Raw genomic sequence first — 14,075 nt, 5'->3', positions numbered from 1 at the left:
TTCACATGTGTGTGCTTCACATGTGTGTGCTTCACATGTGTGTGCTTCACATATATGTGCTCATGTGAGGTACAGGCTAGCACTCCCATTTCCCCCCAGGGCTCAGCTACTTCTGTGAATTTGTGTTCACATCACCAGATGGCAGTGATGGTCAGCACCTATCACACATAGGTACTATTTAGGAATATGGTTAGAGCCAGGTGGTGCTGGCCCACACCTTTAATCCCAGCATTCCAGAAGCGGAGGCAGGAGGATTTCTGTGAGTTCCAAGCCAGCCTGGTCTACAGAGCATGTTCCAGGACAGCTAAGGCTACATAAGAGAAGAATAAACAAGAAGAATTATTATTGAGCTCAAAGCATACAAGCGTGAGGACCTGAGTTCATCTCTAACAGTCATGTAAAAGGTCTAGCATTGGAGCTGGAGAGATGGCTCAGGTGGTTAAGAGCTCTTGTTGATCTTCCAAAGGACACGGGTTCAATTCCCAGCACCCATATGGTAGCTCATAGCCATCTGTTTCCAGGGGATCTGATACTTTCTTCTGGCCTCTGTGACCACTGCACACATGTGGTGCTCATACAAGCAGGCACCCATATAAAATAAAAATAAAATCTCTCAAAGATGGAAGCAATGGAAGCTCCTCCCTGCCTGGAAAGCCACTGAGGCTAGGGACGTTAAGACATCCCTTGGCTGCGGGAGGAGCTGGGCCTCGTCCACCCCTCCCTTGGGGCCCACATTCCAGAGCCGTTCCCTGGCAGGAATGATGACAGCCAAGAACAGTTAATCATTAATCCCTCAAGAACCACTGAAGGACCCAGACTTAGGTGGGGCCCAGATACTGCAGGAGGCCCCCCTCTTTATTCCTGCCTCTTTTTCAAGCACCTTCTCCTGGAGGGTAGGGGGGGACCCCTCCAAATTGCCTAGGATTTAGTGAGTGGCCCTCTCGAGAGTCATGTGAACTGCTCTGGGAAAACTAGAAAATCCAGTTGCCATGTTCTCTTGGTGCCCCCAACACTGGTACTGAAGACCCAGGGTAGAGAGAGTCTATTTCCACATCTCTTCTGGTGTTGGAGACGTGGGGTAGCCACAATGGAGTCTTTGATGAGCCTCTTCCTCTTCCTGGCCCTCCTCAGCAGCTCACATGCAGGTGAGGCTGGAGGGTGGACACCTAGATCCCTGACATGGACAGGGGAGAGAAGGAGAGGCAATTCCTTGATTCTGAGCCTGGAAGGGATATGGGACATGTGTATCCCCTGCCCCCAAGGGAGGGGGTAACATGACCCTGACCGAGCCGAGTTTTTGTGTTCCCAGGGCCAAAGGTGACTTTGCAAGTAAAGCTGACCAAGGCTTTCCAGGCCAACGTCTCCCAGGACTCCAGCGCTCTGGACATGCTCCAAAAGGTAGTTTTTTGGAAGCAGGGTTAGGGCGGTGCTATGTGATTCTCTGGGTGCATGCAGGTCTCTGCTGGGGCCTGGCTGAGTCAAGCAGGGAGTGAGGTACCATCTTAGACCTCATCCTTGAATCGGTTTTTGTTCCCCAGATCTGCCTCCTCCTCCACCTTCCATCAGGGACCAATGTCACCCTTCATTATAAAGGGCCGTCACCGCACCACCTCACCTGCAGAGCCTGAGAGCCGCTGACGCCGTGTAGGCCTGAAGCATTCAGCTTTTGGGGAGTGAGCATGCCTTGATCTAGCAGGCCCTTGCCCTGCTGCAGGCTAATAAACACGTGGAATATAGTGATTCGTTCAGTATGTCCAGTGGGTCTGTGAGCACAGGGCAGACAGGAAAAGGGAGCTGCATGCCAGGTTCTCGGACTGATTCCTCCTGTTCCCTGAGCAGGGGTGACAAGTGACTCTCCCTTTACACCACAGAGGTCTGAAATATAAGTAACTCCATACAGATTGACAGACAGACAGACATGCATGTGCACATGCAGCACACAATGTGTGCACGTTCACACACACACACACCTGCGAGTGCACACCCGCCCCTCCAGCTGAGCTCTTTTTGAACACTCATGCTGTTGTGGGTCTCTACACTGCTGGCTTTTTCCATGTGTCGCATGTAGCACTCCTGAATGTTCCGTAACAGGCCTCATTCTCTTCTCTTAGAAAGCTTTTAGAAGCCGGGCACTTAATCCCAGCACTTGGGAGGCAGAAGCAGGCAGATTTCTGAGTTCGAGGTCAGCCTGGTCTACAGAGTGAGTTCCAGGACAGCCCGGGCTATAAAGAGAAACCCTGTCTCAACCCCCACCCCCAAAAAAAGCTTATAGAAGGTTGCTCCCCCGAGGTCCAACAGCAGCCAAGAAACTAGGTACCATACAGTGCCTTGGTTTAAGCAGGATTTTATTGAGCCCCAGGATCCTGTGTGGCCTGCATGGCTGGTCAGGGTGGAAATCCGGGTAGAGAGAGCTCTGAAGGAAGAGGGGCTCAGCTGAGAAGTGGCCAATAGGTCCCCCTGTGCTGTAGGGAGACAGCTGTTAGAGGAGTGTGTGGCACCTGTGCATGTGGACACAGGTGTGATCCGCCTGTGATTGCAGGTGTTCTAGACAAAGGGTTTATCCTCTCCAAGCTTCTATTCTATACACCCACGAGACAGGGATGGTGGCAATGCCGGCATCAATGCCTGCCTCCTCTGACTCTTCTAAGAACAATGTGGGTAAACTTGGGAGAGATGTACCATGGGGTCTGTCATTTGGGACACATGACAGGTGAGTACATTTGGGATAGACTGATGCAGAGAAAGGACCCAGTCTTACCAGTTTAAATGCTTTAGGAAATCCAGAGTCCTCTTCCTTTTTTTTTTTTTTTTTTTAAGATTCATTTATTTTGTACACTGTCACTGTCTTCAGACACACCAGAAGAGGGCATCGGATCCCATTGCAGATGGTTGTGAGCCACCATGTGGTTGCTGGGAATTGAACTCAGGACTCTCAGGACTTCTAGAAGAGCAGTCAGTGCTCTTAACCACTGAGCCATCTCTAAAGCCCTCCTCTTCCTACTTTTACCTGACTCCTGAGCTCGGCTTAGGGGCATATACCTTTAATTCCAGTGTTCCAGAGGCAGAGTCAGGCAGATATCTGAGTTCTAGTCTAGCCTGGTCTAGACAGTGAGTTCCAGGACAGCCAGGGCTACATAGTGAGTCCCTGTGTTAAGAAGCAAATTATCTTGGCTTTTCATAGAGTAAATCTTGTAGCCTAGACCTGAGGGACCCCTTGGGAGTATTGAGATGATGGCTCTTGTCCTTCCCAGTCCCTACCTTGACACTATCACCCCCATATAAGAGCTGACTCTCGTGGAAGCGCACAACATTCCAGCAGAGAACGTTTCTGAAGATGAGAAAGCATAGAAAAGAAGGAAGCAGAAGTTTGCCTTGCCAATTCTTTGTAACTGTGCTGGAACACGGAGCATCAGGGAGAGGGAACTACAAGTCCTCAATGGATACCCTCGCTCTATTACTTGTCCTTGGACTGTACCAGTAAGGAGGTGACCTACATGGGTCAGGTGTGCAGACTACAGATGTGTTGGGAGCTGAGGCTTGAGGAGTGGACAGAGGTCTATTCTTCAGCCCAGCTTGAAGGGCTTTACGGGGTTATCAGGGTGCAGCTTCCAGGTTATTTTCCTAAAGTAGTACAGTGGAGCTAATGCCTTGGGGTTCACCTTAGCTGAATGAGAGTTAGAGAGACATAGACAAGGAAAATAAAAATCAGTCTCCCTGAACTAGGTACATCTTGTTCGCAGAAGACATTTTGAGAAATGGCAGGACGGCATCGGGGCGGGGCTTCTGAACTGCCAATAGCTGAATGAGGAAGACCCAGGGACCACGTACGATACCCAAGGCAGCTTCCTGTTAGCTGACGTCTTCCTTGGAGCTGTTACTTTTCTTGTTCTACAGCTTGGTCTTCTCTCTTGGATGTTCTGTTCTCCCGGGGGACACACTCAGCAGCCCCTCCGTGACCAACAACACCCCGTTATATTTTATGGGACATCTTATCCAGGACTTGAGAAGACTTCTATCCAAGGTAGTATACTTAACTGAAAATTGCCAGACGGACTCGTAAGTCGCCCTCTTTAGCTCTCCAAGGGCCCCTTCCAAGCAAAGAGACACCCTGACCAAGTCAAGCTGATGGGAACCCCAGTCAGTTCCACCCCGGCTAGGAGTAAGGAGAACAGGCTTGGAGTTCTTGTGGCTGGATTGAGATTTCTCTCGAGAACCAGAGTGGAGGGTTAAACCATCACTCCTATGCAAGGAGACCAAACCAGACCCCAAGGCACTGGGGAAGAAGGGTCAGAGAAACAGACTCCCCACTCACTACACCCAAGAAAGGGCCTTGGGGCAGGTCCTTAGCTTCCTCTGCCTGGTCTTCGGCCCTTGAGCTGTGAATTGCTGAGGGTAGGCAACTGAAGGTAGGCAGTTCTGGGGGCAGGGAAGATTTGCGCATGTGTGCTCGCTCGCGTTCACCTGAAGCCAGAGGCTTTGGCACTAGTTCCGGGCAATTGTGAGCCACCTGACCTGGGTGCTGGAAATGGAGCTTGGGTTCTCTGAAGAGCTGAGACGTGCCTTCAGCCTCTCTTGACTGGTTCCTAAGCCGCTGTAGCTTAGGAAAATCCAAAGTGGTCTCGAAGTTTTCTGATACAGAGGGAAGTGATGCCAAACTTGATTTGAGTTGGAGGTGGAAGATGCCTGAAAATCTGATGGAGGCGGCTAGAGGTGAGCAGGGTCAGGGGGTTCTGTCGGGTAGTCAGAAGGCTTTGTTGGATGTTGGTACCCTGAGGGGCTTCTGCTGTTTGTTCAGAACAGGACAAATGATCCCTCCTCCCATACCCCTTCCTCTAACCCAGGATCTCCCGACTCCAGAGACCCCTACCCCCACCCTCTTGTGTGTGCGGATCTCTCCCCTGGCTTGGCCGGGACACAGAGTGTTAAGGATCTGAAGGCTTATGGGGGAGTGAGGATAAAAACAGAGGAAACATAACAAAGCTTATGGGGCTATAGTGAGGCTATAGTGGGGCTCTGGCGTTGAAGGGTTGAAGGCTTGCCTAGATCTGCAGGAGGTTCCAACTGCAGTCTGAGTTTGCAGCAGCCCAGGGTCAGGTGCTGGACAAGCTGCTGCCAGTAAGGCTCACCTGCTTGTGGAGGGAGGGGCTAGAGTTGAACGGGTCACTGGGTCTTCACAGATCTCTCTACTCAGCATCTCCAGGCTCTCTCTCTCTCTCTTTTCTTTTCTTTTTTCTCTTTACTGTGTGGATTTCTACCCTATTACACCCTGGGTGTCCACTTTTGTTTTTAGTTGCCAGTTGCTGTGACATAAACGGGCAGAGGAGAAAAGAACCTTCCGTATTCTCTCGATCACAGGCACCTGTGGTAAACAATTCAGCCTGGGTGCTGGGCTTGCTTTCAGATTATAAATTTGAGGGGGGAAAGGTTTAAATGAAACCTCTACTCTGGTTTTGTTTTGTTAAAGAATTATTTGTGAGTACACTGTAGTTGTCTTCAGACACACCAGAAGAGGGCATCGGATCCCATTATAGATGGTTGTGAGCCACCATGTGGTTGCTGGGAATTGAACTCAGGACCTCTGGAAGAGCAGTCAGTGCTCTTAACCACTGAGCCATCTCTCCAGCCCCCCAATTTTGTTTTGAGTGGTGATTTTATATAGGCAAGGAAATTCATTAGTCTGAGTAAGCTCCCCTTTTCTTTCTTGGTCCCAATAAGAAGGGAGAAGATACAGGTACCCATACGAGACCAGTAAAATCTCCAAGGGTGCTCTAGAGTTCCAGTATCTTGTTTACAGATGGGTATCATTGGCAGAGGTTCCCCTAGACTGTGTCCTTGCTCGTGGAGATCTCTCTGATCGTGGGTCAAAGAAAGGAACACCTGATATTTTTCTGAATAAGGACCTGACTTCAATAAAAACTGGCAGACAACTCCCTGCCCCCACACACTTCCTAAAAAGGGACCTCTAGTGGGAAGTATCAGTGTGTAAAAACCAAGTCAGTCTGAGGCTGAGCAGATCCTGGCGTGGCTGAGAGGTGGGTAGGCCGATTCCTTGCTGGTGAAGTTGGAGAAGCTGTTGCAGGTTTGCTAAGCTAGCTGTTGCAGGCTTCAGCTAGGGGTTGTCAGTGAAGAAGGCACTTTCAGGGCAGTCCCCAGAAGCAATAGGGGCGCCTCAGTGTGTACCAAGGACTGCTCACTCCTGCAGGGTCGGGAGAACAAGGGGTTAGTCCTGGGGCTTTGAAGTCAGATGGTTGTGCACATGCAATCACTGTCTTCTTGGGTTCCAGCTCAGCTTCCGGTGGTTAAGAGCAGGCATGTAGTTGTTAGCCTGACTACCGTATTCACCATTACTTTCCCACCTTAGATACCACCCCTCAGCCTGCCTCTGGCCTGGTCGCTATGGTCAAGGCAGCTCTGGGAGTTGGGAGATGTTACTATCCTAGTAGCCAAGAGTGTCCTTACAGTGTCCGTAATATCCTGCTAGCTTAGGGGCTGTTGACTCCTCCCAGTTAAGATAACCCTGCACCACTACGTACAGTTTGAGGCCTCCTTAAAGGTCCACTCCTTACGATGGTTTTCTACCTTAAACCCTTGGCCTCATGGCAACAGTTTCTCTTGATAAGTGGGCAGAGTGGACGGCAAACACACTGGGCTGGATGCAGGCCCAGCATGTATCTGGAACTTTGCAGGCAGAGTCTAAAAAGATCTGTGAACTGTGTGCAACCTGTTTTACTGATACTGGTCTCAGGTGTGCAGCTTAAGTAACCTGTTGTTTCCCCCAAAAGGTCTCCAGCCTGCTCTCCTGGGGACCAAATAGGAAACGGGTACCAGAGGTAACCCTGGAGGACAGAGAATGGCCGTCTGCTCTTGTTGATACTGGGGTAGTAGGCCAGGCCTGTGACGTTTCATAGGACTGGTAAAAAGCCATGTGCATTTTAGCTGGAAACCTGGCTTCTAAGGAACGCCTGCCTGCCTCCCTTTGCAGCTGGGTTAGCCATGTGATGATACTCTGTCCAACAATACAGAAGTAGGAGGCGTTAATATCTTTGAGGAAAGAGCTTCCATTTCAGACCATGTTTCTTTCAATGCTAACCTCTGTAATAACAGATGCTTTTATTACGGCAGCCAGTCAGTGTAACCAGCACGGTTCCCCGCCACACGGCTCGCTGTTCGCCTCCTCTAGGCCTCGCTTTGCGTGCTCCTCCCCACACAATGGCCTCCCTTGGTACTTGAGTGCCCAGAATGTTCCATCTCGGTTTTTCTCTTGATCCTTCTATGTGGGACACTTTCTTGCCCCTCCCAGAAGTCTTTGCTTAACTGCATCTTTCTAAGATTAGCTTGGTTCCCTCGTCCACCCTTTTCTCCCTGGCCATTTGATGACTTTTAAATTGGCTGTCTTACCCGGTGACCCCAGAGGGAGGAATAAGGAAACCTTCCCTTCAGGAAGAGTGCAGACACATGGTAGTAGCTAAAGTGGGTCTTGGATGTGGTTACTGTGTCAGGAAAAAAAGGCGGAAGGGGCAGAGACATGGAGCCCAAACCCGGTACTTCTGCGTGCAACAGGAGTGCTTGTCAGAGTTACCACCATGTTTGAAATTTTGCTACTGCCACAGAAAGGAGCTGTGCCCCAGTTATGCTGATCAGCTAGGCTAAACTCCTTTTGATGAGTTGGGAAATTACTTCATTCTCTGGCATCTTTGTCTAAAACGAAGCAAAACAGTGCGTTGTTAGGCAGCCTCCCTCTTCCTGGAGCACTGGAGAGGGCGAGGCACAGGGCGGAAAAGGATCACACTCGGAGTGCTTGGGGTTTATCTTTTTATCTCCATCTCCTCCTCATTCTCCAACTGTAGGGACTTTCCAATCTGCTCCCTCCTACAGAATGAGGAAGGTGGTCCGTGTCGCCTCTGAGGTCCCATTGCACCAACAGCAGGCAGATCTGTCCTTGAGAACAGGTCTGAGGAGGGAGGAATGCTGGCCGAGGTGTGAGTGGAGCTCCCTGGCATGGGGAGCCTCCTCCATCAGTTTCAGAGCTCCCTGGCACGGGGCGCCTCCTCCATCAGTCGCTGTAGGTGGGAGGCTGCCTGGTCCAGCTTTGACAGTTCCAGATGGAGGGAGGAAATCTGGACAAGGAGAAAAGATGAGAAAGAATGAACTGGCCTCCCTGCCCCACACCCTGCTAGAAACTCAGGCATCCTCAGCCTTACCCTCCGCTGCCTCTCTGCACAACCCTCTGACACGGTCCGGGTCAAGAGGTCATCAAGCTGCTTCTGTAACTTCTGCCTTCGGGCAGCTAGCCGGGATAGCTGGCTCTGGGGGTCCACCAGGCCCTGCAGAACAGGGGAGGAGTTAGAGACACCTGCAGCCTGCCCAGCCTCTACCCAAAGGCCCTTCCCTCCTCAGGGGTCCCTCCAACCCCTCTAGTCACCTGCAGCTCCATGCAGATCTTTGTAGTGTCACCCAGTGGGGCCACTGCCCAGCCTGAGGGAGCTGCTGCCCCTGGGGGCAGGAATCCTACAGCCCCACAGTGGCTCAGGACGCTCAGAGGCTCCAGGAAGGGCTGGATTAGGCCTTGTTCTCCCGGATCCGAGCACTGCAGCAGCACTGATGGAGACAGGGACGGTGAAAAGGTCAGTGTTGGCATCAGCTCCGGCCGTGCTATCATCCACCAGGACCAGCCTCACCTTGGGGTCGGGCTTTTGTGAGCTGGTAGGTAGCTCGGAGCATCCTCAGTGCCTGCACAACCTCCTGGACTCTGGAGAAGCAGCGCTCCAGCTCTGGCTGGCGCCAGGACTCCTGATGAAGAAACCCAGAGTCAGCAGGGAAACAGGCATTGATTCTCCTGGCTCTACTCCCTCTCCCCCTCCCTCACCTCCTCAGGAGCGTGCACACTGCTCCACCTCCAGGAGCAGGGCAGCATGTGAGGTGTCACCTAAGGGTTTACACGACCAGTGGCTGATATCTGTACTCACTCTGAAGGTAGCAACCGATCCCAACTGAGCTAGAAATATAAATGCTATCAAAACACAATCTAGAACAATTTTACTTTGTATGGATATTCTGTAAGCAAGCATTCACATGTAATGTGTGCCTGCCAGATCCCCTGGAATTGGGGTCACAGACAGCTATGAGCCACCGATGTGGAAAATGAACCCAGGTCTTCTGTAAGAAGAAATTCTCTTAACTGCTGAGCCACCTCTCCAGCCCTAGACTTTCCTCTTTCTAAGTAGAGTCTATGTAGTCCTGGGCTGTCCTGGAACTTTTAATATGTGGACTAAGGCTGGCCTCAAACTCACAATAATTCTTGAGGCTGAAAACAGCAATTCAGTGACAGTATCAAAAACAGTTGGGCTGGGCATGGTGACACAGGCCTTAATCCCAGCACTTGGGAGGCAGAGGTACGTGGGATGAGTCCAGGACAGCCAGGGTTACATAGAAAAGTGGGGGTGGGGAAATGGCTCAGCAGGTAAATGCTTGCCCAGCAAATGTGGCAACCTGAGTTGGAATCCCATGTGAAAAGCTTCATGGGTAACACAGTAATCCTACAACCTTCAGCCATCAGAAGGCTGCCCTGCTTCCCGGATCCCTGCCCATGACTCACCAGGCTGTGGGCACTGGGGTAAGGGGCCACACAGATGCTGGGGGCAAGGGGACCACCTTGCCTGGGGGGCAGCCTCTGCCAAAGCTCTTCTGCCAGGAAGGGCATGAGTGGGGCGAGGAGGCGCAGACCAACATCTGCACAGGAGAACAGGACCTGAGGGGGTCCTGGGGGACAGGATGCACTCGACAACACTGGCTTCACCGCTTCCTAAGGAGGGAACTGAGGGGTAACACAACAGCCCCGCCACAACCCTGGGTGAGGTGAGGCACATGCTAAGTTACTGTCACTGACACCATGCTAGCCCTGGACGTGTGTGTAAACAGGCCCAGTGATTCTCAGAGATTGGGGAGAGGAAGGGGGCAGTGTTTTTGTCTGCAGTGCCAGGGATAAAACCCAGAGCCTTTGAGCACTCTCCCCAGGCAGGTCTACCAAGGAGCTATGCCCTCTGCCCTGGAACAAGGCTGAGAAACAGGGTATCAGCACCACAGCCACCACTGCCTACCCTGAGTAGGAAACCAAGGTGGACAAGTCACTCTAGTGACTGTCCTAGACACTGCTTAAAGACCCTCGTCTGAAACCCACCACACTGATTGTCCCCCCAGTGTACAGCTGCTCACATTCTAAATGCAGCAGCAGTTGGGGTTGAAGAAACCCCCACTGCCTCTTTGCCCGAGAGTTTTCTAGACTTCCAGCCTTCTTCCTCACTAGGATAGGCTGGCAACTATACTATATACTTTGGGCTATATACTACAGAGCCCAGGCTCGTGAAGGGGGAGCACTGGGTGTACCCGCAGAGCTCTGGACCACCACACACCACTCGGTTCCAGGAGAAACCACCAGCTTACCACTCACCAGGTAGACATCACAGAGATTGTGGAGCCAGAAGTGGTACAGGGTGTGGGCAACAAGCGAGAGCTCCCGGCTGAGGAAACCTCTCTCGCATTCATTGGCAGCAAAGGCCAAACGGCTCAAAATCCAGGCGTCCATGGGAGAAGAGGGAGTTACCTGCAAGCAGGAGGCCATGAGGACCTGGATGGCTGGACCCCCCTGTCCCTGCCACCCCTCCAGGCTTACCCCTCCCTCCTACCTTCTCTGCTGGCTGGGGCACAAAGTTATCCCCCAGGGCACGGCGGATAAAGCGCAGGGCATTCCAGAGCTTGTTGCAGAAATGGCGGTAGTTCAGGACCTCAGAGACAGACAGGTGCAGGTCGCCCCCTTGGGGGAAGAACAAGGAGTCTGCTCAACCTCAGCCAGTGGGGCTGTCCACACAGACACCCTCTGCCAGACCGCACACCAAGGCTTACCCAGGATTCCATGGGAGCATAGTGCAAATCTCAGGGCATCCGTCCCACACTCGGGGATCCCGTAAGGAAAGTCCTTTTTCTGCAGCCAAGGGAAGACAGGCGTGGCCAGTGCCATTGAGGCTGAGGAGAAAGCTGGCAGTCAAGAAAGAGGCCTGGACAAAGACCAAAGTGCTCACCTGTGCTGCAGCTGCAACAGCGAGCTCTCCCGGGTCCAAGTTGCCGTCTCTCAGCTTGGCCTGCAGCACCTGGAGGAGAGAGGGGTCAGACTCCCTTTGCTCGCCTCAGACCTCTTCATCCCCAGCTAAAAAAATAAAGCCTTTGTTCTTACCTGCAGCTCCTGCCCACTAATGATGTCCCGTGGGTCTAGCACATTCCCCAGGGACTTGCTCATCTTCCGGCCCTGCCTGTCCCGGACCATGGAGTGAAGAAGCACCTGGAGACACGGAGGGTCAGCGGAAAGGACTTAGGCTCACGGCTTCTGCACTTAGTTAGGATAGGAAGTGAATCTGAAGGCACGCTCAGGAACAGGTGTCTGGGGATGGGCGGGCACTAGAGTACATTACCTTGCTGAAGGGGAGCTGCCCAGTGAGCTGGGTCCCCAGCATGACCATGCGGCCCACCCAGAACATCAGGAGGTCACTACCCGTTTCCAAAAGTGTGAGGGGGTAGAAGTGAGCGAGGTCTGGCGTCTAGAGTGAGATGAGCAGTAAGGGGCAGGCCTGCCACGGCCGGTCTGTGCCCACCTTCACACTCTCCCTTCCAACCCATCTCACCTCTCGGGGCCAACCCAGGGCAGAAAAGGGGAAAAGAGCTGAAGAGAACCAAGTGTCCAGGACGTCAGGGTCTGCAGACAAAACAGGGAAGGGGGCGGCCAGAGCCTTAGTACCTGAGGCCTCCAGGCCCTGCTGCTGATCCCACCCACAGGGGCTCGCCATCTGCCCCGATTCCAGCAGCCCTCAAAGATCTGCCCTGCCAGCTACTCACCCCTCTCCAGGGTCAGCTCTGCCTCTGGCCTCCCTGTCTGTTTTGCCGCTACCGCTCTGGCCTCAGCCTCTGACCGTCCGACCACCCAGCATTCCTTCCTGTCATCCTGAAAAAATTGAGGAGAGACAAGCAGGGGATGGTGTGAGACTCAGTTTTCACATTGTCTCCTGAGTGCTGAGTGGCAGGCTCCTCAAGGGGAAAGAAAGACGCTCAGATGGACTGTCACACAGTAGGTTCCACACAGAGCCCCCACCCCCACCTCGGCTACTATCTGACCCTGACTGAGACTCGCTCTACCACACTCAGTTGGTTCTCACTGACCTCTGCATTCTCACCGACGACCCGGTAGGCTGGAATCTGATGGCCCCACCACAGCTGCCGGGAGACACACCAGTCCCTGTAAAGAGGACACCACTGACACCTCAACGTGATGACTGGGTCCCCCGTCCACCTTCATGGAAGGCCCCCCACTTACCCAATGTGGGCAAACCAGTGTTGCCAGCTCTTCTGGTGGAAGGAGGGCCAGAGCTCCAGAGCCCCTGACTCCACAGCCTGTTAAAGATAGCATATGCTTTTAATCCCAGACAGAGGCAGGTAGATCTCTGTGAGTTCCAGGCCAGCTAGGACTGCACAGTGAGACCCTGTCTCAAAACCAAACAAAACACCTCAGAAGGGTGCCCAGTGGGACAGCCTAGCAGGTTCACAAGAGCTGGGCTCACACGGTGACAACCCGAGTTCACCCTTTTGTCTTCACATAGCACACACACAAATAGTTTTAAAATTTGTGCATGTATGTCTATTATTTGTGTGCACGTATGATGTACAGGCACACAAGTATGGAGGTCATAGGACAACTTGGGGGTTTGGTTCTCTCCCTCCACCATGTGGGTTTGGGGGACTGAACCAAGGCTAGGTTGGGCAGCTAGAGCCTTTCCCTGCTAAGCCATCTCATTACCTACTCCCCCCAAAACATCAAGAAACATCAGAAGGACCTTGCATGCTGTGCACAGAGATTCTGGGCTAGAACAAGGGCACAAGCCAGCCCTGCAGGCCCCCTTCCTGTCACCACCAGAGCCCTTATGACAGGAGGTTCTCCACTCTGAACTTTATCATGATCCTCAGACCCCACTTGAGGCCCAGTCCTTCCCCACACCGGCCCTTGCCTTGGCAGCTCGGTCCCCCATTTCCTGGCAGCGGATAAACCACTGGCTCTTCAGCAGGTGCTCCACCACGTCCCCGGAACGGCTGCGAGGAGAGCAGGTGAGAGGCCCACGAGCTAAGGAACAGCTGTGACAAAATCTCACAGAAGCCCAGCCTAGAGGCACCCTTTATGATCCAAACACTTGACAGGCTGAGGAGTCCCAGGCCAGCGTGGGCCACAGGACCCCAACTCAAACGGAACCTCCCCTCTGATCAGGGCATAGAGCCCGCCCTGCCGTCCCTCGTAAACTTCGTCCATTCCTATTCGGGAATAAGGAAGGATTAGAGCAGGGCTACCTGCAGATGGGCAGTACCATGGGGTGCTCCTGCAGGCCCCGGAACAGGCCCCGCTCCCTCAGTGTGCACATGATCTTTTCCCGGGCCACGAATCGGTGAAGACCCTGGGGGAAAGTGACAATATCAGAGGCTTCAGGCTAGACGGGAAGGCAGAGCAGAGTGCACCTATAGGAGACAGGGTGACACCGAGGCTCGACCCACCTGCAGCCAGTCTCCACAGAGGGATGTCATGGTCCCATCCTCTGCAATGACACTCAGTGGGATCAAGCCATGCCGGGTCCCCATCTCAGCATCCGCTGGACTGTGAGCAGGAGTCACCTTCACTGCCCCTGGGGGAAACAGCTGCTCTGAGACTTGGACTTCAAGAAACCACATCCCAGGCCTTATCCCCTCCTGCCTCCATCATCCCCACATCCCAGGCCTCATCCCCTCCAGCCTCCATCATCCCTACCACATCCCAGGCCTTATCCCCTCCAGCCTCCATCATCCCCACATCCCAGGTCTCATCCCCTCTTGCCTCCATCATCCCCACATCCCAGGCCTTATCCCCTCCAGTCTCCATCATCCCCACATCCCAGGCCTCATCCCCTCCAGCCTCCATCATCCCCACATCCCAGGCCTCATCCCCTCCAGCCTCCATCATCCCTACCACATCCCAGGCCTTATCCCCTCCAGTCTCCATCATCCCCACATCC

The 14,075-nt window shown here is 53.1% G+C and overlaps 2 protein-coding genes across 3 annotated transcripts in view; one reads left to right on the top strand and one right to left on the bottom strand.

Annotated features, from left to right (window-relative positions):
* The first annotated feature begins 933 nt into the window (after positions 1-933).
* Sfta2 (surfactant associated 2) lies at positions 934-1,741 on the top strand. Its single transcript, XM_028786363.1, has 3 exons — positions 934-1,145; positions 1,310-1,398; positions 1,539-1,741. Exons 1-3 carry the CDS (start codon positions 1,088-1,090, stop codon positions 1,626-1,628), a joined length of 237 nt encoding a protein of 78 aa, XP_028642196.1. The 5' UTR covers positions 934-1,087; the 3' UTR covers positions 1,629-1,741.
* Positions 1,742-7,795: 6,054 nt separating this feature from the next.
* The window catches only part of Vars2 (valyl-tRNA synthetase 2, mitochondrial), an 11,519-nt gene continuing 5,239 nt past the window's right edge, over positions 7,796-14,075 (bottom strand). For both annotated transcript variants that reach the window (XM_028786427.1, XM_028786429.1), the window contains exons 12-29: positions 13,582-13,709; positions 13,381-13,484; positions 13,047-13,128; positions 12,359-12,435; positions 12,205-12,280; positions 11,884-11,989; positions 11,673-11,743; positions 11,463-11,588; positions 11,228-11,332; positions 11,076-11,144; positions 10,900-10,978; positions 10,683-10,810; positions 10,448-10,600; positions 9,596-9,802; positions 8,679-8,790; positions 8,423-8,598; positions 8,202-8,324; positions 7,796-8,117 (exon numbers count right to left, since the gene is read on the bottom strand). In XM_028786427.1, the coding sequence (XP_028642260.1) occupies positions 8,022-8,117; positions 8,202-8,324; positions 8,423-8,598; positions 8,679-8,790; positions 9,596-9,802; positions 10,448-10,600; positions 10,683-10,810; positions 10,900-10,978; positions 11,076-11,144; positions 11,228-11,332; positions 11,463-11,588; positions 11,673-11,743; positions 11,884-11,989; positions 12,205-12,280; positions 12,359-12,435; positions 13,047-13,128; positions 13,381-13,484; positions 13,582-13,709 (2,018 nt within the window). In that variant the 3' untranslated portion in view covers positions 7,796-8,021. The remainder of the gene's footprint in view (positions 8,118-8,201; positions 8,325-8,422; positions 8,599-8,678; positions 8,791-9,595; positions 9,803-10,447; positions 10,601-10,682; positions 10,811-10,899; positions 10,979-11,075; positions 11,145-11,227; positions 11,333-11,462; positions 11,589-11,672; positions 11,744-11,883; positions 11,990-12,204; positions 12,281-12,358; positions 12,436-13,046; positions 13,129-13,380; positions 13,485-13,581; positions 13,710-14,075) is intronic.

The sequence above is a fragment of the Grammomys surdaster genome, unplaced genomic scaffold (assembly GCF_004785775.1).
Source record: "Grammomys surdaster isolate TR1022 unplaced genomic scaffold, NIH_TR_1.0 125504, whole genome shotgun sequence".
Classification (NCBI taxonomy): domain Eukaryota; kingdom Metazoa; phylum Chordata; class Mammalia; order Rodentia; family Muridae; genus Grammomys; species Grammomys surdaster.
Note: the sequence above shows the minus strand (reverse complement) of the source record. Positions and strands in the feature narration are given on the sequence as shown.